Below are 27563 nucleotides of genomic sequence, written 5' to 3' on the forward strand. Positions count from 1 at the left end.
AACACAGTATTTTACACAATTGATGGTTTAAAGTGTATTCAGAATAATGGATGGCCTTCAATGCATTAATCAGCCAGAAAGAATGAAATGGATTAAGCATTCAAGGAGTTAGAAAAAGAATGACAAAAATCAACTGTAGGAAAATGTAGGAATAAAATAACTAAGAATGGAAATTAATACCTTAAAATATAGAAAAAAAACAATAGAGCTGATCAAAGAGCTGTTTCCAGAGGAAAAAATACCTAATAATATAATATCTATTGGTTTAGTCAAGAAAAAATTGGTGGGGGGGGGAGCACAGATGTACAAAATTACAAGTAAGAAAAAGAAATAACCACAGATAATAGCAGTGCTGTCTGCATCTTCCCCTCCTCCCCACCCTTCTGTGGGGAGAATGTCACCCTTACTTTTTAATCATACTTCTGATATTCTGATTTGAGGGTATAAGCCCTGCTCCTCCTAAATAGGACTTTGGCTTTAATTTCCTAATAAAATAGGATTGAACCAGAGAAAGAAGTGAAAGCGGAGTATGCTACTCTAACATAGGCCACTTTGGCATATTCATTACATTGAGCTACAGACACTTGAAAAACAGCAAATGCAGAGATGGTTTTTCTGAACTCTTCTTATCTGCCTAAAGACAGATTCTCAAAAAGGAACTCAATTGTCATAAATCTTCCCAGGAGTTTCACCAACCGTGGAAAATTGACAGCTGTCACAGGAGAGACTAGATGTCAACATCACACCCAGGCTAACTGTCACAAACCTTCCATCTATTTTGATACCTTCCATCTGTTCTGATACCTTCCATCTATTCTAAGGGTCCATTCATCTTTCCTAAAAATCATTTACTCTTCCCTGAGAGGCCTATACACAACCCCCACCACCCTTTCCCTATTAAGATGGCATTTAAGTCTAAGTTCTAAGCCACCTTTTTGAGTTTCTCATTTTCTCCTGGTTATCTCCCAGGGATACATGAGATATACATGTTAATAAGCTTCTTTATTTTTCTCTTGTTTATCTTTTATCACAGAGACTCAATTAAGATCTCAGGAGTATAAAGGGAAAATTATTTCTCCTCCCCTGGAGAAGGAATCCACAGAGTGGAATGAATGATTCCTATTTTCACAATTAATTCTGACCTTCCTAAACTATAATGGCATGGTTGATGTTTTTGTGGCCCTGCTTTGTATATGTCCAAGCACATCTTTTATCAAATGCCAGGGGAAGCCTGGACATGAGTGTGCATTTACAGACCCTGAAATACTCAGGGGCTGAAGGTCAGTTATGCTCTGGTTTTGTCCTCACATTCCTGCCTTATGCGTAGGTCTGACGCCCGGCTTCACAAGGACGACACTGACATTTGCTTCAGTAAAACCCTCAACTCCTGCAAAGTGCCGCAGATCCGGTACGCCAGCGTGGAGCGCCTCTTGGAGAGACTGACCGACTTGCGGTTTCTTAGCATCGATTTCCTCAACACCTTTCTGCACACCTATCGGATTTTCACGACGGCAGCTGTGGTGCTGGGGAAGCTTTCTGACATATATAAGAGGCCTTTCACCTCCATCCCTGTCAGGTAGGCCTGGGATTAGCCTGAGATGAAAGTATGCCCCACCTGGTCCCTGGGTCTCTGTGCTGATGGACAGCCCACTCTGCAGGGTCCTGGCTGGCCTTTGAGCTTACCAGACCCCCCAGTCCCCAGTAGAAGACGGTGAGGGGAGGTCACAATTCCCAAGGGAAGCAGTTTAAGTTTCCAAGTGGCCTTTGCCAAGATAAAGCTATTGTTTGGAGCTTTTCTTTCTACCTTTCTTTTCTTTTTCTTTTTTTTTAAAGCAACTGTGCTTTTCACATTTTAATATGCAGAAGCATCACCAGGGGACCTTGTTAAATTGCAGGCTCTGATTCAGTAAATCTGGAGTGGAGCCCAATGCCAGTGTTCCTTGTCTTTGGACACAGTTTAGTAGCAAGGGGTTAGACAAAGCCTAAAAAGTGTGTTCTTTTGGCAAGTGTATGGTATACACCCAACATTTAAATAAAGGAATCCAGCCACAGAAGTTCTATGATAGCATGGCCTTTTAATGTAGGGAGCATGTCTTGAACGACATCAGGAGACTAATTTTTCACTCGGCCACAATCTTTTAATAGCTTTTGCTCTTGCTTTTAGGTCATTGGAACTCTTTTTTGCTACCAGCCAGAACAACAGAGGTGAACACTTGGTGGAAGGCAAATCCCCACGCCTGTGTCGCAAATTCTCTTCCCCACCTCCACTGGCTGTGTCCAGGACGTCCTCCCCAGTGAGGGCCAGAAAGCTGTCCTTGACTTCTCCCTTGAATTCAAGGATAGGCGCACTGGATCTGACCACCTCCTCGGCATCCAGCAGCCCCACCACCACCCACAGCCCAGCTGCATCCCCACCGCCTCACACTGGTAAAGTGCCGTTGGATCTGAGCAGAGGCCTTTCTTCTCCAGAACAAAGCCCGGGATCTGTAGAGGAGTCTGTTGATAACCCCCGTGTGGATCTGTGTAACAAGCTAAAACGAAGTATTCAGAGAGGTATTATCCTGCTACCACACTCTGTGTTTGCTGGCCCCACCATTCCTTCTGGAACCCTAGTTCCCTTTCTTTACAACTTTCCTACTTTTGCATAGAAAGTAGAGTGAGTGCAATGGCTAATTAGAAAGTCCTGAAAGTTTCTAGCCTTTGTGGAAGGAGGGCAGGGTTAGCTGCCTTCTGTAGTAAAAGGCCAATTGTAGTCAATTGTCTATGGAAGGATGGTATCATCTAGATGATTATCACTGGAAGGTTCTTAGTGGAATTTGATTAAGGCTGGTTGGCTAAAGAGCATAGCCCAATATTTGGCATAGAGGCAAGTTTCAGGCACCGTTATCCATGACCTCGAGTCCCAGAGCCTTCTCCTCCTCCAGTGTCCATCTTAAGCACCTGTACTGCTTCTGGCCTTTCCTTGCTTAGGATGACAACCTAACCTGGAAGCATTAAGATGACTTCTTCAGTTTAGTTTCCAAGACAACACTCCATATTACGACAGAGATATAGGGAAAAAATAAAGTCTGAGACAGTGTTCACTGTCCATGACACAACCAAAGCAGTTTTTAGAAATGTGAATTAGATCATCTGGTTTCCTGATTATATTCTCTAAAGACTTCCCATCTTACTTAGAATAAAGTACAATCTTCTTCCCAAGGCCTTCAGATCCTATGAGATTTGGATGCTGTGTCTCTAATCCCTGCTTCTGCCATTCTTCTTCATCTTCTTGGCTACAGTCACACTGATTTCCTATTTTTGTCTCAAAAACTCCTGGGTTCTTACTGCCTCATGACCTTTGCACTTGCTTATGCCCCTGCCTGGGCAGTCTTTTCTGCCTGGGCAGTTTTTTCCTACAGAAGCTCATGAGATCAGCAATCTTGTCTGTCTTGTTCACTTCTGTACTGTCAGGGCGTTGGCCAGTACCTCACAGATTGTAAATTTTTGTTAAATGAATAAATCAAGCAAAACACTCAGGGGACTAATTAGGGATTGCTGTGACACATCTCCATACCCTTCTCAGCTTGGTACAGCATAAGGGTTGGAGGAAATGAGCCTAGCCTTGTTCTTTTACAATCCAGTGTTTCTGTGATGAACAGAATTTAACAGCCAAATTAGCAAACAGCTTCTTTGTAAACTACACAGGGACTGATTTGTTTGCTGATAACATAATAAAAAATTGGGCAATAAGTCAGGCAAATTGTCCAAATTTTAAGGAGGATTACTGAGACGGAAGCATAGATTCCTGCTTTCTACCTGCTTGAAGCTTCTATGCACTTTCTAGCTCAGATCATTTAAATCAGCTTTCTGAGTGAAGTGCTTTGTGGAATTTTAACTGGAGTGGTTGTCAAGATCAAAAGTAGCACCCTTTTAACCAAGAAATTCTTTAAGTTGACACATTAGCAACTAAGGAGGATGAAAGGGGAAAGATAATTTAAAAAGTCATTAGAACAACAAGCTGCAGCAGAATCACGATGGATTTCTCTTGGGAATAGTGAGGCAGTGCACAGGCTGACAAGTGCATCCGGGGTTTGATCCAGACCAGTGCTTGGGAGTCTCTGCCGAGGGAGTGACTTTGGGAGGCTTAGTTCAAATCTCCTCTCTGTGTCAGAGCGGCCTGGGAATTACTGGAACTTCCCAGAATATAGAAAGTTCTTTCTCCTCCATTATTGGATTGTATTAAATGAGAGAGGAGGAATCTGGAGGTTAGTCTGGATTCTCATGTCATTTTGAGTTAGCGGAGCTTTAGGAATAGCATTTCAGTGTTAGACATTGGTGGCTCCAAGACTTTGTTTGGAGACTGGGATTGGAACAGGGTAAGGTTGTTCAGGAGTCATTGTGACCTCCTCCTCTGCACGTTGCCGTGCTACAGGATCCACAGTGGTAAATAAGATGGTGCCCTGGCCCCTTATATGTAGTTCTCTGGAGAAGGTGAGCAAACACAGGTGGTTCAAGATGTATAGATGGAGGGCTCAGGAAGGTGAAAAGCAGGGGAGATCATGTTTGGTTGAGCAGAATCTGCAGGGGTCATTGACGTCAGCCAAGAAGAATGGACAAGTGGGCTGCTTGGAGGAAATAGGCAAACTCATGGCCAAAGAGCACCTATGAGCAAAAGGCTGCTGATAACCCCCAGTGGTGAAAGCCATTTCTGAGAGCAGGAGTGGTCACAGCTTGTGAAGTGACAGCTTTTGTCCAGTTTGGACACCATGTGAAGCTCTGCAGAGTAGACCATGTTACTAGTCTTCCTGCTTTCTAGTATCTAGCAACTATTTAAAACTCTCCTAAAAAGTTCTCCTTTCTCTCCTCCTTCTTCTTTTTTGGCCATCTTAGCCATTAAGTGTACAAATCAGTAGTGTTAAGTATCAATATATTCACATTATTGTACAGTACACAGAACTTTTTCATCTTAAAAAACTGAAACTATATACCCATTGAACAACTCCCCATTTCTCCCTCCCCCAGCCCTTGGCAGCCACCATCTTATTTTTGTTTCTGTGAGTTTGATTACTTCTTGTATTGTATATAAGTAAAACCACACAGTATTTGCCTTTTTGTGACTGGCTTTTTCATGTAGCATAATGTCCTCAAGGTTCATCTTTGTTGTAACACATGCCAGGGTTTTCTCCTTTTTTAAAGCTGAATAGTATTCCTTTGTATGTGTATTCCATATTTTCTTTATCCATCCCTCTCTTGATGGACTTTTGGGTTGTTTCCCTCTCTTGGCTCTTGTGAGTAATACTGCAGTGTACACGTGTATGCAGATTCTCTTCAAGACCCTGCTTTCGGTTCTTTTGCGTATATACCCAGAAGCGAGATTGCTAGATCATATGGTAATTCTGTTTCTAATTTTTTGAGGAAATTTTTGTTTTTGATAGTGCCGACACCACTTACCATTCCCATCAACAGAGTACAGGGTTCCAGTTTCTCTGCATCCTTGCCAACACTTAGTATTTTCTGTTCTTTTGAGAGTGGCCTTCTAATGGGAGCATGGTAAGAATCTTTCTCCTTTTTTGCGATTTTCTAGAGATTGCATTTTAACTTGGCTAGGGCCCGAGAGTATAGATAGTAACTTCTTTCTTTAATAGAGGAGCAAAAGAAAAATCTGCTCCTTTCTGCATCGTATACTAAGTGCGTGTTACAGTTCTAAAGGCCCTCAGTCAAGTTGCCCCTTCCCCGTAATAATTAATTTTTAGACTTTTACTTGCACGTGAATTGTTCTACAGTGGTCACCAAGTTCCCTAGTTCTGGTTTTCCAGGCCCAAGCCCAGAGTGCCTGTGATGGTCCCATGCCGCATCATAACATCTGTTTGGCCTACTGTCTCACGTAGAGGTGTAATCACTGGCAGGAATCAGTGGCTTTTCCCCAAGAGTAATGAGGTGGAAAAAGTTTAGAACTGGGGAGCCAAGATAAATGAGAAAGGACCAAATCAAGCTCTCAGGGCAAGACGCTAACAGACTGCCAGAGGTGGGAATGTTGTGGGCACAGCTAGTGGCACCTGGAGACCTTATTATGTGGCAGCTCAGGTTGTTGCTGACCAGGGCCCAGCAGATGGTGAGGGCCCATGGATAAAGGCGAGGCAGAAATATTAGGATCTTTCTCACATTAGAGAAAAACCAAAGTTATGGGCTTACTACTTCTGTATCTCCACTGGATTTCCCCCAAACAAATGATATGCAGTTAGAGTTTCAGGGGTCAGTTTATTCACATGGCTTGTGGGGTAGAGATAGGATTTTGTGGTTCTCCAGTCAAGGTTAAATGCAGAGCCATCTCGCTGTGGAGGTGGGGTTGTTCAGGATTGTGTCCATGCATGGCCATGGCACTTGTTAGCCCGTGAAAACCTACCTCAGCTCCAGAGATGTCCAGTCCTCTCCCCAGAGTCCAGCGTGTCATAGTCATGACTACCCACTGACACGTCCCCCCTTTTCTCTCATTTTTACTATAATTACTACCCCTAACAATCCTTCCCTTGCGTGTGTGCTAAGTCGCTTCAGTTGTGTCCGACTCTTTGTGACCCTATGTATTATAGCCCACCAGGCTCCTCTGTCCATGGGATTCTCCAGGCAAGAAAACTGGAGTGGGCTGCTGTGCCCCCTCCAGGGGATCTTCCCCACCCAGTGATTGAACCTGTGTCTCTTACATCTCCTGCATTGGCAGGCAGGTTCTTTACCACCAGTGCCACCTGGGAAGGCCCATCATTCCCTTAAATACTTTGTTTCTGGCCACTTCTTTGCATCTTGATTTCTTTTCCCTTTCGGGTAGCTGTCTTCTGATGATTTTTAATGTATTTACTTCCCATATTGTTCTTCAAAGTGTTAAAGATGTAACTAAGAGAGGCACATGGTACGCTGGATTAAAAATCAAATAGATAAAGAAATAGGCAATGAAGAAAAATTGTTGAACAAACAAATGCTGTGTGGTTCTCTCCAGTTCCTGGAGTCATTCTGATTTTGGTTTTGAGTGTAATCAATTATATGATTCATACAGACAACTAAGAATAGACTGGTCTGCAGGCACATATTTTCTTGCTCCTGAGACTTGAGAATAATTTATCCTGTGGATCCTCATAAAGGAAACACTGTGAATAGAAAGCTTAGACATAATTCTGAGGTCTAGGGAGCTCTTGGGCATTTTTTTGAAGGGTGAAACGAAGGAATTATAGATTTAGTTTTTCCTTTTATTTTGCATTGGTATATAGGCAGTACCGATCATGAATACTTCCAGAAAAGTCATAGATGAAACACTTTACTTCAGCATCAGCCTGACAAGATCAGTTTGTGTGTGTGTGTGTGTGTGTGTGTGTGTGTGTGTGTGTGTGCGTGTGCACAATGTCTGTAGAAGCCAAGAGTGCTGCTGTGTTAACTCTGCTGTCTAATCTTGAAAATTCCAGTTGGCAAAGTAAATGGAGACAATGATCTCTCTTTAATTTGAAAGATGTTTGTGTGTGCTTTGCATAATGTTGACACTTTAAACAGTCGGCAAACTTGAATAAGAAGTTTGTGCCCGGAGTTTATACATTTTCTGCTGTTCACCTCAGGATGCAACTTTCCAAAGCTCATTGCACAAGATCAGCTTCTCTGTTGGGTCTGTAGTGGGGCCATGGGTCCTCTCACTGCTGTCCGGCTAGACAGTTGCAGGGTGCTGTCTTTGCAAAATGCTAGTAACCTTTGTCCGATTTTATTGTCATTGCAGTTATAATGCCAGCCTTGCCATCTTTCCTGGCAAGAGAACTTCAAATGACATGAAGGGAAAAAAGAGAAACAGGAGCTATCCCTCATCTCAGTGAGGCTCTGAACTTGTAAGGGAAGAGTAATGCAGTTGGTTTCACCTCTACTAATCCCCAGATGTGTTCCAGGCTCACTCAACATCCATTCAGTTCAGTTCAGTCACTCAGTCGTGTCTGACTGTTTGCGACCCCATGAATCACAGCACGCCAGGCCTCCCTGTCCATCACCAACTCCGAGAGTTCACTCAGACTCATGTCGAGTCGGTGATGCCATCCAGCCATCTCATTCTCTGTCGTCCCCTTCTCCTCTTGCCCCGATCCCTCCCAGCATCAGGGTGTTTTCCAATGAGTCAGCTCTTCACATGAGGTGGCCAAAGTACTGGAGTTTCAGCTTTAGCATCATTCCTTCCAAAGAACACCCAGGGCTGATCTCCTTTAGAATGGACTGGTTTAGTGGTCTTCTTTCTTCCTTCTAGAAAGGCCCCACCTTCTGCTATATTGAATTCTTCTAAAAAGCACAAATTTCAGCCCAACACACATTCATATTCCACCCAGTGGTGGGATATCAACAAAACATAACCCACAGCGGAGAAGAGAGGAGAACCACGGGGGCCTGCGCATGGTGTTCGGGCCTCTTAGTCCATCCACGTTCTCTTGGGCCCTGGCTGTCCACACAGTCTAAGCATTGCCTCTCGACCCACATCACTAGTGTCTGTTTCTTTGTTCCTAGTTTGAAAATTGCCTGCCTGTGGGTTGAAAGTGCTCCCAATTTTAGCATTTGTTTTGAGCCCACATCTGCCCACTCGTTCTGCAGGCAAAGCTGTTTGCAGGGATTGATTGAACGTGAACCTGCCAGAAGGAAACGCTTCTTTCCCCCGCACTGTGCTGGTGTGATTTTTCCTCTCTGTAGGTGCCCGTTTGCTTGCAGTGTTACGCCGTGCTTTTCTGTCCTTTCAGTGGACTTCCCGAGCCCTGTCCAGCTCTCGCACTGGGAAGTTTTTTGGTTCAGTGTAATTGCTGACTAAATGATTTGCTCATTTGCCTCAGAGGAATGAATGCTTGAATCAGACCGAGGACACACGTTTGATATTCTGCTTGCTCTTGCAGAGCAGATGCCTTCTATTACTGAATTTTGAGGGACTTATTTAGAAAATAATAAAACTAACAGCTAAGCACTGATTTTTTTTTGTCTCCATCCTGCATCATTGCCAGCTTGACTGTAATTATGTCATTCAAGGAAAGATTCTAACCATTTCCCTTCCCTGGCCCCTTTGTGTTTCAGAAGAGCTGAATTTGGGCCATATTTCTAAAGGAGTGAATCACATACAAGTGTAAAAATGGCTTTATGTGAAGTCATTAGGAATTTTGTCGAGTTTGTTGAGTGAAATCTTGAATGGAATGGTAAAAGGAGTTGAGAATAATTCTGCTGATAGAGATAATGGAAAATTAGTGGAGGTGGTGCAGTTTTTATCAGTTGATGCAAAGCCCAAGGAAAAAGAAATCAAAGAGTTGTTAGAAGTTTATGAAATTTTTGTAGTGCTTTTCCTTAAAATAACACACATGCAGTTGTAGTTTTACCTGGTTAACAAGTTAGTGCAAGGGATGTGGTAATAGCTTGAATGTGACCCTGAAATGATGTTTCTTTTACTCATGGGATGTTACCTGCAGTGAAGAGACTCAAATTATCTTAAAACCTCTCAACTTTCATTATAAAAATTTCCACTGGCCTGCTGCTTATCTGTAGCTCTAGGGCATTAGAACTTTCTGGAAGGATGGAAAAATGTTCTGTACTGTAGCCACTAACCACATGTTGTGTATCATCAGCATTCTGCCAGGAGGAGTGGCTTGATATCATGATCAGTTCAGTTCAATCTCTCAGTCGTGTCCGACTCTTTGCGACCCCATGGATTGCAGCACGCCAGGCTTCCCTGTCCATCAACAACTCCTGGAGCTACTCAAACTCATGTCCATCACTTAGGTGATGCCATCCAACTAGCTCATTCTCTGTCGTCCCCTTCTCCTCCCATCTTCAATCTTTCCCAGCATCAGGGTCTTTTCCAATGAGTCGGTTCTTCGATATCATGATAAAGTCCTTTAAAAATACAGACTAGTATGAAATGCTTATTATCCATAAGGAACTTTTGTGTTCCCATGCATGATACTAACAAGAAGCTCTTGAATTCATAACCTGGTTGTTAAAATGTGTGATGTTTTAAAGCAGCAGTCCTCGAGTCTGCGCCGGTGGACCGAGCAGGTGTGGACAGCTCCCCCGTAGCCGATGCCGCAGAACTGTCACCTTGCAGGTCACCCTCAACTCCTCGGCACCTCCGCTACCGCCAGCCTGGAGGTGAGCACTCAGGAAGGGACTCAGAAACATGCAAGTGAGAGATGATTCTAGCTCCTGAATCTTTTGTTTACCTTACCATTTCAGTTCCCAAATATTTTTCAGTCTCAATTATGAAAATTAATTGGAAGCAAATGTTACCATTGGAGCAAGTAGTGGAACATAAATGATTAGAGAAAATGTCACTAATATAACCAGTATTTACTTGACCACCATCATTGCGTGGTATTTTGTGTGGAGTAACCTGAATCGCAGGTTAATCTCTAAGCCTGTTCTTGGTTGCCAGTTGATTGAATGTCAGTGCTGGTTTTGCCAAAGTGTTCCCAGACTCTGATGACATTACGATGAATCCCAGTGTAGTCTCTATTAAATAGGTTCGTCTGGGACACAAAACTGTGGGGTGACCTTATTAAGAACAGTATTTCAACTAAAGTAATGTCCAGTTGCCTGGGACTCCAGTCTTCATTGTTAGTGGCAGAATCTGGTATATTTTCTATTATGAAAATTATAAAATATTATCCCATAATTTGTTTTAAAATATACCATTTCTAATTGAAGGGAAAACTATCAGAGCAAAAGATAGAAAACTTTTATCTCCCCATCGCTTAAGTAAATATAACTACAAATAACAGTTGTTTTTGAAATGTCTCCTTTTTTCTCAAGACAATTGTTTCAAATTGGAAGGGAAAATTATTCACTTGTGAAAGCAGATTCACCCCAAGTAACCTAAGTAAATGTAGATGTTTTCTGACTTTCATACTTCTACTTCAAGTAAGGCAGTTTAGCAAAAGACAGAGTGCTTGGCTGCAAATGGTCATTTCATTTGTAGCCTCAGCAACACAGTGGAAGCTGTCATTGCCATCAGCTCCAAGAGAAGCTAGCCTGAGTGGACCATTGTCAGCAGAATTGCCCTGATGGATATTAGCTCTTGAGGAGTGGGACTGATTTTGGGCTCCTGATCAGTCATGGGTCACCCTGACATTTGGGTACTTCTGGAAAACCAATGTAACAAGTTAGACTTCTCTGCCTTATTATAAGACTACTATGGGATTGGCCAAATCTCTTTACTGTTCTTAGAGCCTTGATCAGTCCAGACCTTGGCAACTTCCGTGACCATTGCCATGTCAGACAGACTCCCTTGAGTTCATTATTAACCTGGAAGAGTTTGGGGTCAAACTATATGGAAGCAAAATTTTACCAAGGCAAGAGTTATTTAAGTGCTATCCACTTGGTTACTATCATTAGAGCCCTGTTTTATGGTCTATTTTCATATGTTTATATTCATTTAAAATTCTTTAAATTTATACAGGCCTTATTTGAAAATCCTCATCCTGTTTGTGGATTAACTAAGTCCTTTGTTTCTTTCCTGATCCAACCAAATCCCAGAGATGCAGGAAGGAAACCACAGTCTGTGATGATATGGAGGATCCAAATAGTGACAGCAGCCCACGTTTTCTCAGTGTGTAGCTGAAATTTTGCCTGTTCATCTATCTTCTTGCCCACCTTGTTCCACAAATGTTTTCAGGCTATAGCTGAAGGAGAGGGTAGAGCTGTTTTGTGCTTTAGTGCTTAGGCACATTAAGCAGCTCTTTGCTTCCCCTTTTATTTATTTTAAGCATGACTATATGACTTTAGAGGCAAACTAATAAAACCACAGAATCACAGAAAAGCCACAGAAGAAATGAACTATCTTCACTAAAAGCCTGAACGAGAAAAACAGTGAGGTTGGCATCAACATTATCAAGTGCTGTGTGTAAATATCTGAGAAGTGAGAGGGGGTACAAAAAGGTGCTCAGTGCATCCTTCAATATGAGCGCCCATCCCCCTTTCTGAGAGTGCTTTGAGAAGAAAATTCTATCTGTAACATGTAGAATATTAAAAAATATAGATATTTTTATATTGAGATAAAATTCGCATACCATAAGATTCACCCTTTTCAAGTGTGCAGTTCAGTGCTTTTATATATTCACAAGGCTGAGACACCATAACCACTGTCTCAATCCAGATATTGTCATTACCCCTGCTAGAGAAATCCTGTACACATCAGTGGTCACTTCCCATTCTCATCCCCCAATACACCTGGAAACCACTAATTTACTTTTTGCCTCTGTGTATTTACCTATTATGGACATTTTATATAAATGGGATCATATAATACGTGACTTTTTGTGACCAGCTTTCACTTAGTATGATGCTTTCAAGGTACATTCATGTTGTGGTATGTATTACCTCATGCCTTTTGTGGCTAAATCATATTCCCTCACATGGGAATTTTTGATTTGGTTTATCATTTCGTCAGTTGGGGGAGATTTGGCTGTTTTTACTTTTTGGCTATTATGAATAATACTGCTGTGAATGTTTGTGTAGAAGTTTTTGTATAGACGTATGTTTTCATTTCTCTTGGATCTATAACTAGAATGAACTGGTTGATATAGAATCTTGTTATTTGCCTATTAATAAGGACAACACAGGATATTTGACCCAAACCTTCATTCAGTGCAGGAATGAAAATGAGAATTTTCATTATGTAATATTATGCATCTGCCTCACCATGCCATTCCCATTCTTTTTAAATAACCAGGACAGACGGCTGACAACTCCCACTGCTCTGTTTCACCGGCCTCTGCTTTTGCAATCGCTACGGCTGCAGCAGGACACGGGAGTCCACCCGGTGAGTAGGGGCGAGCTGTCGAGCGCTTGGCAATTAATTGCCCAGACCTCTGGCAATTTATGGTAAATCAGTGGTCCTCGCCTGCCAGCATCTTGATAATACACTGGGCAGCTTCTTAAAATTGCAGATTCCCAGCTTCCTAGTCTGTCAGTGTGTCTTGGTGTAAGACTGTCTTTTAAATAAACACCTACAGGTAAGTCTCATACAGGTAGCCTATGCTTAACACTTTCAAGAACTTCCATATCAGAACAGGATGTGTTATTTCTCTTATGTTGTATTAGCAGAGTTCTTTAACCTTTTAAGCCAAATTGTTGAGAACGTATGTTTCCCTTTTAATTGAGTACGGTGCTAAAAGCGTATGCACGGTGGGAGGGAAGGCTTGTGGAGGGTGGGAGAGGAGAGAGGATCTATTGGACTCATAATTCATTTCCAGTAGCTCTGTGGTGCTGAATTGTTGTCAGTTAATTTTCAAGGTAAAGAAGTACCTAAAAGAAAAGCACAGTATTTTAAGTAGATGAAAAATTATATTTATTATCTCTGTCCTCTTTTCTCATGTGCAAGAAGGACATTATGTTAAAATAAATCTGTATGTGGTTTAAACAATCCTCTTGCTGTGAGTTCCTTCACCTAAACTAACTCCATGGGTTCTGGAAGTGATGATATATTTTATTAATTAGCAATTGCTCATTAACAATGGAGAAAAAAAGGATATTTCCAAAGCCTGTGAACCTGTATTAAACAGTTGTAACTGGTAGGTGCTGTCTGGGTGAAATCTTTCTAAACTGATGTCAGAACAGAGAGCTATTCTATAATGAACACGAATTACCATGGTAATTATAATTATATATATATAGATGAGGTAATTATCCCATCTGAATGGAAAATCTTTGCACATTGATGACATTCCACATCTTAAATATTTTACCACACATACTTCACTGGATGTGGTCAGGCAAACTGGGGATGTTCTTTGCCCCAAATATTCCCTAAACCTTCCCCCCAGTTCCCATCAGCATGGCACACAGTACAGCATGTAACGGTAATAATATGGATGGCTTCTCAATCCAGTCAGCTTCTGCTGTTGACTGCATGTTATAATAATGAACATTTCTTTGATGAAGTAATAGGGGTCTTCTTTACCCTTTCGGCAGAGTGAGTTATCAACTGTGATTCCTTGAGACTTTCTCCTGTGTTTTGTTCTCACAATCTAGCCTATCTTTGGAAAAGGTGAAGTACAGAGCTTCCTCACAGGTTTCTTAATTTAAATATGGTTTGTGAGGGAAAATAGCTTTTCAGTCAATTTGGAATGAACCCATCTCCCCATTAGCTGGAGGCTGAGTCAGGGAAGGTACCTTTATTCACCCGAGGCTGAAGCAGACTTCTAATGGAGAATTGCTTTCGGACTCGGGCTCATCCATCCATGATGAGCCAGAGATGAAGTAGCCATAAGAGCCGTCTTCCTCACTGAACCCTGCTGCTGCTCTGCCGCCTGTCTTCCTGCTTCTCTCCTGCTGCTGGAAGAGCTGCAGCAAGAAAGCTCCTGCTCAGTGAGCCAGCTGAGGAGGGCAGACTGCTGGCTAACCGCAGCCAGCGTGCTGGATGCAGGGTAGCCTGGTGCTCCTCTCATCACACTGCTGCTGCTGTCTCCTATAATATGGCCTGGAGCCTCATGATCCAATTGTGTTTTTATTTGTTTTTGTTTTTTATGGAGGAAAAAGAGTGGCTTTATTACTTTGCCAGGCAAAGGGGGCACACAGTAGGATAGCATCTCAAGAACTGTGCCCCTACGTGATCCAATTTTAGACATAAATGAAATGAAAGATGGATTTGGCAGTGTCTGTGGCCCTGCTGGGGATACAGGGGTCAGTCTCCATGGCCCATGGTACTAAGAAAGGGGGTCAGTTTTGGAGAAGGGATCAGTACTTCCCTGGGGTTCAGCTGCTCCATGGAGCTGGTCCCACAGAAGAGTCCACCTGCCTGGAAGAACTTGGCAGAAGGGTGAAGTTCACAGGTCAAGAGAGCAGGTGGAAATGGAGCAGAAAGAAAGGAAGTACTAAGAGGATGATCTGGACTTCTTGGCTGGTCAGGGAGAGCCCGATGCTCTCCAAAGAAGTTCTAGACCCAGAAGGACAAATGTCCGAAGGGAAGGAGTGCTAGAGAACGGTTAAGATCTGATATCGGTCTTTTCATCCACTCTCTGAATCAGGAATTATTGACCCGCATGTGCCCACAGAATGTGGAGAGCTCCAAAGTGAGCAGGAGAGAAGGTTGTAGAGACCTCATGCTCACATCTATCTTTCCAGGTCTATCTGCTTGATTGACTGCAATATAAGCCCAGCTGGTGGTTCCAACCTGCTGCTTGTGGCTGATAGCCTGAAATAAGGTGCTGCCTGGCCAAGCCATGCAGTCTGCAGAGTGGGCTTCCATATTTCAGGCTCCTCTTCAGGTTCCCTCCCATTTTAATCCTCTCCCATCTATCTCCACATCCCCCACTTCTGCCTCCATCAAAATACACAGCAGTCTGGGAACTCTGGGTTAGAACCATCAATTAGTGGTTATGCTTTCAAATATTCACTCCAGACATTTGCATGTGAGCCATTTCTCATTAATATTTGCTTAGAAAGTAACTTTACTACATGAGAATGAATTTTAATTTAGCAAGAGGATGAACAGAGAATTTCTTCACAAAAAGGCCAAACAAGATGTACATGCCTAGCTGTAAAGGCAGAGAAAGCTGATTTGTATCTATGGCAGGTGGCCTGGGATCTGCTCAGGATTGCCAGTCCTGCCCCTTGGGTCCAAGCCTACCTGATTTCTGCACACACTGGAAAAGCCTAGATTTTTCCCTCTGGTTTCTTTTAGGACCTAGAGCCTGTCCTTTCCAATGGTGGGTTTCTTTTCCTTCCACACCATGCCCTCTTTCCTCGTAGACCAACAGGAGTACCTCTGTTCAGATCAGATCAGATCAGTCGCTCAGTCGTGTCTGACTCTTTGCGACCCCATGAATTGCAGCACACCAGGCCTCCCTGTCCAGCACCAACTCCCAGAGTTCACTGAGACTCACATCCATCGAGTCAGTGATGCCATCCAGCCATCTCATCCTCTGTCATCCCCTTCTCCTCCTGCCCCCAATCCCTCCCAGCATCAGAGTCTTTTCCAGTGAGTCAACTCTTTGCATGAGGTGGCCAAAGTACTGGAGTTTCAGCTTTAGCATCATTCCTTCCAAAGAAGTCCCAGGGCTTATCTCCTTCAGAATGGACTGGTTGGATCTCCTTGCAGTCCAAGGGACTCTCAAGAGTCTTCTCCAACACCACAGTTCAAAAGCATCAATTCTTCGGCGCTCAGCTTTCTTCACAGCCCAACTCTCACATCCATACATGACCACAGGAAAAACCATAGTCTTGACTAGACAGACCTTTGTTGGCAACCTCTGTTGGAGAGGAAGAAAAGACTGACCTGTCGACATGGTTGTAACACAGCTAATTCTTGTTGACTTCACATTATGAAGATTTCACAGCTTAGTTTAGTGCTTGCCTTCCAAATGGCAACCAAGTTACATTAGGCCCATTATGAATGGATCTAGGGTTTGTGGGGTATAACACACAATTTGCCTAAAGCAAAAGTGTATCAAATTACAAGTACAAACCTTCAGAGCTCTGGAAGAGGCCCAGACACATTGAGAGGCCCTCAGGCTTAAGCTTCATTGGCTTCCTGGTAAATCTGCTTATGAGTTCAGTCCTGATCATTCCTGGAATGATAGCAGCTTTAGGAAATTCTGATCATCTTGGGGAGCAGGTGGGCTTGGAGATGGCAGTGGGACCAATGATCATCAATCAGTCAAATAAGTCCTCTTTTTGGTGGCGGGGTTTTAACTCTATACAACAATGAGACCAAAAAAAAAAAAAAATCAGTGGGTCTTATGAGCCACCACGCTGGTTGAAATGTAGTTTTGAGCATCTGCTCAAATTGAGGAGCTCTGCATTAAAGTCAGATTAAAATGTGTGTCTTTCAGATGGCTGCTGATACAGGGAATCTGCAGGTGCAGTTTGGATATAGTTATGATTTCAATAGAAATGCAAATCCAATGAATACACATATCAGAGCATATCATGGTGCTTACTATACACCTGAAGCTCTGGGATTAATGATAGAGTTTATGAAATGATCTAAAATGAAATATGAAAGTGTGAGGTGGGTTATTTTTATGAGAGTATAAATAATGGCAGCAGAGGTACTACAAGCAACTCTTGATTATCTGGGAGATGATTGTAGGTTTTGCCCTTCTGTGCAAGTCAAACAATTAGAGGAATGGTTGATTGCATTTATAGGAAAATTAATGGCACAGTTACAGTTGCTTGGGGGAATAGTGAGTTCTTTATTGGTGGCGACTTGGTAATTGTGAAATAGATAATTCATAATCTGTTTTATGCCCTGTCAAACCACTCAGGTTTGTGTAGCCAGTAGTAGATCTGAGCTTGGTGTGAATTGATCTTGGACCTGCTATTTATTTGTTTTTTATTGGAGTATAATTGACTTACAATGTTGTGTTACTGTCTGTTGTACAGTGAAGTAAATCAGATATATATATATATATATAGAGAGAGAGAGAGAGAGAGAGGTGTGTGTGTGTGTGTGCACATCCCCTCACTCTTGAACCTCCGTCCGCTCACATCCCTGTCCCACCCCTCCAGGTCATCGCAGAGCACTGAGCTGAGCTCCCTGTGCTATACAACAGCTTCCCATTAAGCCTCTATTTTATACATGGCAGTGCTTATATGTCAGTGCCACTCTCCCAATTCTGGACCCACTTTTAAAAATACTGATAACTGGTTCCTCCTCCACAGATTCTGACTTGATTGGTCTGGGTACATCCTGGGCATCAGGATTTTTAAAGTTCCCCAGGTGATATTTGGCCCTAGGAGGAGCCAAGATGGAGAACCACTAAACTAGCTGGAGAAGGTATATTTATTCCTTCTCTGGTTGTAGCATGCCTACTGAAAGTATCCTAGTCTGAGACATATTTTCTATTTTTTTCCAGCATAATATAAAATCCATTTTTTAAAATGTCTTAATATAGCTAGTTGAAGTTTGGAAGACAGCCTGTATCTGATTTATATTTTTAATGAAAACGCTATTATCACTATTATCAGTGAAAAACAAAGAACTTTGGCAAACTGGATATAACTGAAAATGACTCCAAGTCTTATTTTAAATTATTTATTTTTAAGTTTCACGTGTGCAACATTGTATAATACTTCAACTTCTGTATTCAGTACTGTTTGCTCACCACAGAAAGTTTCCATCCATCACTACACAGTTGACCCCCTTTAACCATTGCACCATCCCCAGTGTCCCTCTCCCCTTGATAACCATTACTCTGTATCTATGTTCATTTCTGTTATGTTTGGTTTAGTTGTTTATTTTATTTTTTATATTCCTCATATGAGTAAAACCATAGGGCATTTGTCTCTTTCCATCTGACTTATTTCACTTAGCGTAATTCCCTCAAGGTCTGTCCATGTTGTTTCACCTTTTTTTTTTTTTTTATGGCTGAATAGTATTGTGTTGTGCACATATACTGCATCATTATCCATTCATCCATTGATAAGCACTTAGGTTGTGTCCATATCTTGGCTATTACAAATAATGCTACACTGAATATAGGGGTGCATGTGTCTTTTTGAATTAGTATCTTCATTTTCTTTGGATAAATACTCAGAAATGGAATAACTGGTTTATATGGTGATTCACTTTCACTTTTCACTCTCATGCGTTGGAGAAGGAAATGGCAACCCACTCCAGTGTTCTTGCCTGGAGAATCCCAGGGACAGGGGAGCCTAGCGGGCTGCCATCTATGGGGTCACACAGAGTCGGACATGACTGAAGCGACATAGCAGCAGCAGCAGCATGGTGATTGTAGTCTTAATTTTTTTGAGGAATCTCCATACTGTTCAGAAATGGAATAACTGGCTTATATGGTGATTCTAGTCTTAATTTTTTGAGGAATCTCCATACTGTTTTCCATAGTAGCTGCGCCAACTTACATTCCCACCACCAGTGTTTGTGTTCCCTTTCTCATCATCCTTACCAGCACTTGTTATTTCCTGTCTTTTTGATCATAGTCATTTTAACTAGTGTGAGGTGATATGCCACCGTGATTTTGATTAGCATTTCCCTAATGATCAGTGATGTTGAACACTTTTCATGTGCCTGCTGGCCGCTGTAGGTCTTTGGAAAAATGTCTACTTAGATCCTCTGCCCACTTTTTAATAGAGGTGTTTGTTTAATTGTTGTTGAGTTGTGTGAGTTTTTTAAAAAAATGTTTTCCTCTAATTTTCAGCTCTGCTTCTATCATAGATTCTTTTATTTATTTTCTTTGCACTGTCCAGCCTGTGGGATCTTGGGTTTCCCAACCCGGGATCAAACCCAGGCCCCCAGCACGAAAAGTGTGGAGTCCTAACCACTGGATCACCAGGGAATTCCCTGCATGCGTTTCTGTATATATATTTTGGATATTAAACCTTTATTGCATATATGATTTGCAAATATCTTCTCCCATTCAGTAGGTTGTTTTTTTGTTTTGCTGATGGTTTCCTTTGCTGTGCAGTTTTTTAGCTTGATGTAGTTTTTGTTTATTTTTGCTTTTGTTTCCGTTACCTCAGGAGACATATCCAGAAAGATATTGCTAAGACCAATGTTAAAGAGTGTACTGCATAAGTTTTTTTCTAGGGGTTCTGTGACTTTAAGTCTTATATCCAAGTCTTTAATCCATTTTGAGTTGATTTTTGTGTATGGAGTAGAAGAGTGGTCTAGTTTCATTGTTTTGCTTATGGCTGTCCAGCTTTCCCAATACCACTTATCAAAGAGACTGCCTTTTCTCCCATTGTGTGGTCTTTGCATCTTTGTCATAAATTAATAGTCCATATATATGTAGGTTTATCCTGGACTCTCAATTCTGTGTCATTAATCTGTGTCTATTTTCCTGCCAATGTCATGCTGTTTTGATTACTATAGCTTTGTACAGATATACTTCACTTTACTACACTTTGCTTTATTGTGCTTCACAAATCTTATTTTTTACAAGTTGAAGATTTTTGGCAACCATGTGTCAAGCAAGTCTATCAGTGCCATTTTTCCAACAACATTTGCTCACTTCATGCCTCTGTGTCACGTTTTGGTAATCCTTGCAATATTTTAAACTTTTTCTTTATCATTACATTTGTTATGGTTATCTATGATCAGTAACTTTTGATGTTACTATTTAATTTGGGGGTGGTCCATGAACCATAACAATATAAAGATGGTGAACTTAATAAATGTTTGTATTCTGGCTGCTCTATACCTGCCATTCCTGTCTCTCTCACTTTCCTCGGGCGTCCCTGTTCCCTGAGATACAAGAGTATTGACATTCAGTGCAGTTCAGTCACTCAGTCATGTCTGACCCTTTGTGACCCCATGAACTGCAGCATGCCAGGCCTCCCTGTCCATCACCAGATCCCAGAGTTTACTCAAATAAATTCATGTGCATCAAGTCAGTGATGCCATCCAGCCATCTCATCCTCTGTCGTCCCCTTCTCCTCCTGCCCCCAATCCCTCCCACCATCAGAATCTTTTCTAATGAGTCAACTCTTCACATGAGGCGGCCAAAGTATTGGAGTTTCAGTTTCAGCATCAGTCCTTCCAATGAACACCCAGGACTGGTCTCCTATAGGATGGACTGGTTGGATCTCCTTGCAGTCCAAGGGACTCTCAAGAGTCTTCTCCAACACCACAGTTCTTTGAACTGCATCAATTCTCTAGCGCTCAGCCGTCTTCACAGTCCACATCTCACATCCATACATGACCACTGGAAAAACCATAGCCTTGACTAGACAGACCTTTGCTGGCAAAGTAATATCTCTGCTTTTCAATATGCTATCTAGGTTGGTCATAACTTTCCTACCAAGAAGTCATGGCTACAATCACCATCTGCAGTGATTTTGGAGCCCCAAAAAATAAAGTCTAACACTGCTTCCACTGTTTCCCCATCTACTTCCCATGAAGTGATGGGACCAGATGCCATGATCTTCGTTTTCTGAATGTTGAGCTTTAAGCCAACCTTTTCACTCTCCTCTTTCACTTTCATCAAGAGGCTCTTTAGCTTCTCTTCACTTTCTGCCATAAGGGTGGTATCATCTGCATATCTGAGGTTATTGATATTTCTCCTGGCAGTCTTGATTCCAGCTTGTGCTTCTTCCAGCCCAGTGTTTCTCATGATGTATCCTGCAGTGGCCTCTTAAGTGTTCAAGTGAAAGGAAGAGTCATACGTCTCTTGCTTTAAATCAAAAGCTGCTGCTGCTGCTGCTAAGTCACTTCAGTCGTGTCCGACTCTGTGTGACCCCATAGACGGCAGCCACCAGGCTCCCCCATTCCTGGGATTCTCCAGGCAAGAACACTGGAGTGGGTTGCCATTTCCTTCTCCAATGCAGGAAAGTGAAAAGTGAAAGTGAAGTCGCTCAGTTGTGTCCAACTCTTAGCGACCCCATGGACTGCAGCCTACCAGGCTCCTCCATCCATGGGATTTTCCAGGCAAGAGTACTGGAGTGGGGTGCCATTGCCTTCTCTGAAATCAAAAGCTAGAAATAATTAAATTTATTAAGGAAGACATGTCAAAAACCAAGATATGCTGAAAGCTAGGCCTCTTGCACCAGTTAACCAACTTGAGAATGCAAAGGAAAAGTTCTTAAAGGAAATTAAAAGTGCTACTCCAGTGAACACATGAATGATAAAAAAGGAAAACAACCTTATTATTGATATGGAGAAAGTTTTAGTGGTCTGAATAGAAGATCAAACCAGCTGCTGCTGCTAAGTCACTTCAATCGTGTCCTACTCTGTGCGACCCCATAGACGGCAGCCCACCAGGCTCCCCCGTCCCTGGGATTCTCCAGGCAAGAACGCTGGAGTGGGTTGCCATTTCCTTCTCCAATGCATGCATGCATGCTAAGTCGCTTCAGTCATGTCCGACTCTGTGTGACCCCATGGACAACAGCCCACCAGGCTCCCCTGTCCATGGGATTCTCTAGGCAAGAATACTGGAGTGGGTTGCCATTTCCTTCTCCATAAACCAGCTGCTGCATGCATGCTAAGTCGTTTCAGTCATGTCCAACTCCATGTGACCCTGTGGACTGTAGCTTTGCCAGGTTGCTTTGTCCATGGGATTCTCTAGGCAAGAATACTGGAATTGGGTGCCATGCCCTCCTCTAGGGAATTGTCCTGACTCAGGAATCAAACCTGCCTCTCTTGTGTCTCCTGCACTGGCAGGTAGATTCTTTACGACTAGCACCACCTGGGAAGCCCCAAACCAGCTGCAACATTCCCAAAGCCTAGTCTAGAACAAGGCCCTAACTCTCTTCAGTTCTTTGAAGAGTGAGAGAGGTGAGGAAGCTGTAGAAGAAAAATCTGAAGCTAGCAAATGTTGGTTCATGAAGTTGAAAAAAAAAGAAATTGACTCCATAACATAAAAGTGCAAGGTGAAGCAGCAAGTGCTGATAATAAGCCACAGTAAGTTATCTAGAAGACCTAGCTAAGATCATTAATGAAGGTGGAAACACTAAACAGCAGATTTTCAATGCAAGTGGAACAGCCTTCTATTAGAATATGGTGCCATCTAGGATTTTCATAGCCATAGAGGAGAAGTCAGTGCCTGGCTTCAAAGCTTCAAAGGACAAGCTGACTCTTGTTAGGCACTAATGCAGCTGGTGACTTGAAGTGGTAGCCAGTGCTCATGTACCATTCTGAAAACCCTAGGGCCCTTAAGAATTATGCTATATCTACTTTGCCTGTGATCTGTAAATGGAACAACAGAGCCTGGATGATAGCACATATATTTATACCATGATTTACTGAATATTTTAAGCCCATTGCTTAGAAAAAAAGATTCATCTCTAAATAATGCTGCTCATTGATAATGCACCTGATCACTCAAAAGCTCTGATGAAGACCTACAACGAGGTTCATGTCTTCATGCCTGCTAACACAGAATCCATTCTGCAGCCTGTAGAGGAAGGAGTCATTTTGACTTTCAAGTCCTATTATTTAAGAATTACATTTTGTGAGGCTATAGCTGCCATACATAGTGATTCTTCTGATGGATCTGGGAAGGGTAAGTTGAAAACTTTCTGTAAAGTGTTCACCTTTCTAGATGTAATTAAGAACATTCATGAGTCATGGGAAGAGCTCAAGATTATCAAGAATTTGGAAGAAGTTGATTCTAACCTTCGTGGATGACTGTGAGGGATTCAAAACTTCAGGTGGAGGAAGTCACTGCAGATGTGGTTGGAAATAGCAAGAGAACTAGAATTGGAAGTGGAGTCTGAAGATGTGACTGACTTAGCTGCAATCTCATGATAAAACTTGAACAGATGAGGAGATACTGCTTATAGAGGAGCAAAGAAAGTGTTTCTTGAGAGAATCTATGCTTTTCGAAGATGCTGGGAAGATTGTTGAATGTCTTGACAACAAAGGATTTAGAATATGACATAAGTTTAGTTGATGAAGCAGCAGCAGGGTTTGAGAGAACTGACTCCAGTTTTGAAAGAACCTCTGCTAGGAGTAAAATATCAAACAGCATTGTATACTACAGCAAAATCGTTGGTGAAAGGAAGAGTCAATTGATGTGGCAAACTTCATGGTTGTCTTATTTTTTGAAATTGCCACAGCCTTCAGCAACTGGTCAGTCAGCAGCCATCAACACTGAGGCAAGACCCTCCACCAGCAAAACAATTATCAATTGCTGAAGGCTCAGATGATGGTTAACACTTTTTGCTGCTTAGTCGCTTCAGTCGTGTCCGACTCTGTGCAACCCCATAGACGGCAGCCCACTAGGCTCCTCTGTCCCTGGGATTCTCCAGGCAAGAACACTTTTTAGCAATAAAGTATTTTTAATTAAAGTATGTACATTATTTTTTTAGACCTAATGCACATTTAACAGACTATAGTATAATGTCAATGTAACTTTTATATTCACTGGAAACCGGAAAGATTGCGTGACTTAACTTTATTGCAATATCCAGTGTTTTGCTGTGGTCTGAAACTGAGCCTGCAATATCTCCAAGGTATACCTGAAGTATATCTTTTTTATTTGTTTATTTTGGGGTGTGTTAGTTTTCATTGCTGCGCATGGGCTTTGTCTAGTTGCGATGAGCAGGGGCTTCTCGTTGCGCTGGCTTCTCTGACTGTGGACCACGAGCTCTAGGTATATGGTCTTCAGTAGCTGTGGCACATCGTCTTAGATGCCCCAAGGCATGTGGGATCTTCCTGGACCAGGGATGGAACCCGTGTCCCCTGTACTGGCAGGTGAATTCCTAACCGCTGGACCACCAGGGAAGTCCTGAAGTATAATCTGAAATCAGAGTGTGTGAAACCTCCAGATTTGTTCTTTTTTCTCAGGATTGCTTTTGGTCTTTTGTGGTTCTGTATAAGGGTTCCTAGGTGATGCTAGTGGTAAAGAACCCCCCTGCCAGTGGAGGAGACATAAGAGACGTAGGTTTGATCCCTGTGTCAGGAAGATGCCCTGAAGGAGGAAGTGGCAACCCACTCCAGTATCTTTGCTGGGAGAATCCCATGGACAGAGGAGCCTAGTGGGCTTCAGTCCATGGAGTCACAAAGATATGACTAAAGCAACGTAGCATGCACAGCACACGCGTGGTTCTATACAAATTTTGAGATTTTCATCCTGTTTTTGTGAAAAAGAGTGTTGAGATTTTGATAGGAATTGCATTGAATCATAGATTGCTTTAGGTAATATGGACATTTTAACAATGTTAAACCATAAGACATTATTGAATTTGAAGGAGACACAAAGAAATGGAAAGATATTCTGTGCTCATGGATTCCAGTCTTATTTTTAGATGCATGCACACAGAGACTGGAATTAAAATTTTGTAACTGAGAAGTTACATGTGTGTCAGAATTTTTTCTTTGTTATGGAAGTATAGTTGGTTTACAATGCTGTGCTAATTTCTAGTGTACAGCAACGTGAATATACATATTCTTTTTCATTATAGGCAAGATATTGAATATAGTCCCTTGTGCTATATAGTAGGACCTTGCTGTTTATTTTATACATAGTAGTTCATGTCTGCTAATCCCAGACTCCTGATGTATCCCTGTTAACTAGCATGAGCCTGCAGAACAGCTAGGGATGCTCATGTCAGGAGGCCATTGCGTTCTCTTTCTGGCAGGATGCCCACAGCAAGCCAGATCACACGGAGCGCCTCCTCTGCCCGTCATGTGTTTTTGATAAGCCTTTCAAGCAGACTCAGGTCCTTGTTCCAGCTGGCCCGAGCACCCTCTTTCCTGACCATGTTGTGTTGCCAAGTTCTCCTTCTTTGTGCTGCCCTTTCCTGAACTCTGTGAAGATCTTTCTCCTCTCTGACTGTCTCTCTGCAGCCAAGACACAAAGCAGTTGATTGTGCCTTTTCACTTTTTGATGTGCTGACATTGCTTAATTGCTGCTTGACCGCAGTACAGTTTCATCCACTTCGGGGCCAGGCAGGTAACCGAAAGACGGGGTTGAAGAGCTGATATCGTGTGAAAAAGGGGCAGCTACTGCTCAGCTCATTCTGATTTTGATGGAGATAGATTAGGGCTGTCACAGCTGTTTTCTTTCATTCTTTTCTTTTTTTAAGGAAAACCCAGAAATCTGGATGTTTGTATGAAAAGTCCTATTTGTAAGTGGGAAGTGAATTCATACACTTTAAAAACTACTATCCAGGCCAAGCAGAATCCTTCTGTGGACCACGTACGGCTGTGAGCCGCCAGTGTGTGGCCTCAGATGTACTGGAATCATTCACAGCCGGAGTTGTGGGTTAATCCAGATAAGAGCTCCTGAGACATACCTGAATAGTAGCAATGGACTCCCGAACCTCCCCAGTCCTCCTTCCCTAAAACGATTTCTTATTTCTTTGGTCGGGCTATTTTATAGGAAGTCCATCTCTTCTTGTCCACTGTGGCTTGATGACTTTTGCTTCCACGGTGTAATATTATCTCATTGTCACCCTTGCACCACGGAGGGGATTCGGGGACTGTCTTTCTTATTTTATAGTTTTGAAATAAGTGTGAGACTCGAGAGTGATGGAGGGCTTGGCTCACGTTCTCATGGTGCCTGAGAATGAGGCTCAGATCTGTTCCTACCACACTGCTGCCCTGTTATTGCCTCTGATTTCACATTTACTTCAAAACAACAAGATCTTGGGAAACTTGAGTGACGCAATATTCTTGATCCTGTCTTCGTCTGCAGCATATCCATTTCTTTCCATCTTCTTTCCACCTCTGTGTCCACCTGGCATTCACCTGACAGATACAGCAGCCTGATAACTCCAGAGAGATAAGCATGGATAAAATTAGTCATCTGTGGGTAGAGTCTTACTTGGCTAGCAACACTGAGGGACCTGTGATTTCTTTCATAGGATTGCAGAAACTGAGTCTTAATACAATGATATAAAATGGTCAGACGAGGTATTTATCTTGGTATTGAGAATTGGATTAAATCTGCAGTAAGATACTGATCGGGCTTCCCAAGTATCTCAGTGGTAAAGAATCCACCTGCAATGCAGGAGACGAGGTTTCAATCCCTGGGTCAGAAAGATCCCCTGGAGAAGGAAATGGCAACCCACGCCAGTATTCTTGCCTGGGAAATCTCATGAACAGAGGAGCCTGGTGGGCTATAGTCCATGGGGTTGCAAAGAGTTGAGTCAGACATGACTTCTCGAGTAAACAACAAGATATTGATTACCATGAATTATTCAGTACATTAATGTTACACGTGTACCCCACTGTCTGTTTTTTCTTTTCAAGATTTGTGAGAACATGCGGCTCTGAATTGTTTAGCTATTTAGTGAGTAAACTTATAAGAAATGCACAGAATATAGGCTTTTGCCAATATTGTTTGTCTTACTGGCATTTATGTGGCCTGTGGCTTCACAAGTGCTAGGAAGACCTGAAGAGGCAACTTCAGTTCAGTTCAGTTTAGTTGCTCAGTCACGTCCGACTTTTTGCGACCCCATGATTCGCAGCACGCCAGGCCTCCCTGTCCATCACCATCTCCCGGAGTTCACTCAAACTCATGTTCATCGAGTCGGTGATGCCATCCAGCCATTTCATCCTCTGTCGCATCCCCTTCTCCTCCTGCCCCCAATCCCTCCCAGCATCAGAGTCTTTTCCAATGGGTCAACTCTTCGCATGAGGTGGCCAAAGTACTGGAGTTTCAGCTTTAGCATTATTCCTTCCAAAGTACACCCAGGGCTGATCTCCTTCAGAATGGACTGGTTGAATCTCCTTGCAGTCCAAGGGACTCTCAAGAGTCTTCTCCAACACCACAGTTCAAAAGCATCAATTCTTCAGTGCTCAGCTTTCTTCACAATCCAAATCTCGCATCCATACATGACCGCTGGAAAAACCATAGCCTTGACTAGACAGACCTTTATTGGCAAAGTAATGTCTCTGCTTTTCAACATGCTATCTAGGTTGGTCATAACTTTTCTTCCAAGGAGTAACTGTCTTTTAATTTCATGACTGCAATCACCATCTGCAGTGATTTTGGAGCCCCCCAAAATAAAATCTAACACTGTTTCCACTGTTTCCCCATCTATTTCCCATGAAATGATGGGACCAAATGCCATGATCTTCGTTTTCTGAATGTTGAGATTTAAGCCAACTTTTTCACTCTCCACTTTCACTTCAAGAGGCTTTTTAGTTCCTCTTCACTTTCTGCCATATGGGTGGTGTCATCTGCATATCTGAG

At 42.5% G+C, this 27563-nt stretch overlaps 1 protein-coding gene across 3 annotated transcripts in view; it reads left to right on the forward strand.

Annotated features, from left to right (window-relative positions):
• RASGRF2 (Ras protein specific guanine nucleotide releasing factor 2) overlaps window positions 1-27563 on the forward strand; it is a 263109-nt gene that overhangs the window by 147488 nt on the left and 88058 nt on the right. For 2 of the 3 annotated variants that reach the window (XM_070373066.1, XM_070373065.1), the window contains exons 14-17: window positions 1328-1576; window positions 2165-2553; window positions 9985-10113; window positions 12692-12781. In XM_070373066.1, the coding sequence (XP_070229167.1) occupies window positions 1328-1576; window positions 2165-2553; window positions 9985-10113; window positions 12692-12781 (857 nt within the window). The remainder of the gene's footprint in view (window positions 1-1327; window positions 1577-2164; window positions 2554-9984; window positions 10114-12691; window positions 12782-27563) is intronic. The other variant, XM_005904542.2, reaches the window with a different exon arrangement.

This window comes from Bos mutus, chromosome 7 (genome assembly GCF_027580195.1).
Source record: "Bos mutus isolate GX-2022 chromosome 7, NWIPB_WYAK_1.1, whole genome shotgun sequence".
Lineage (NCBI taxonomy): Eukaryota > Metazoa > Chordata > Mammalia > Artiodactyla > Bovidae > Bos > Bos mutus.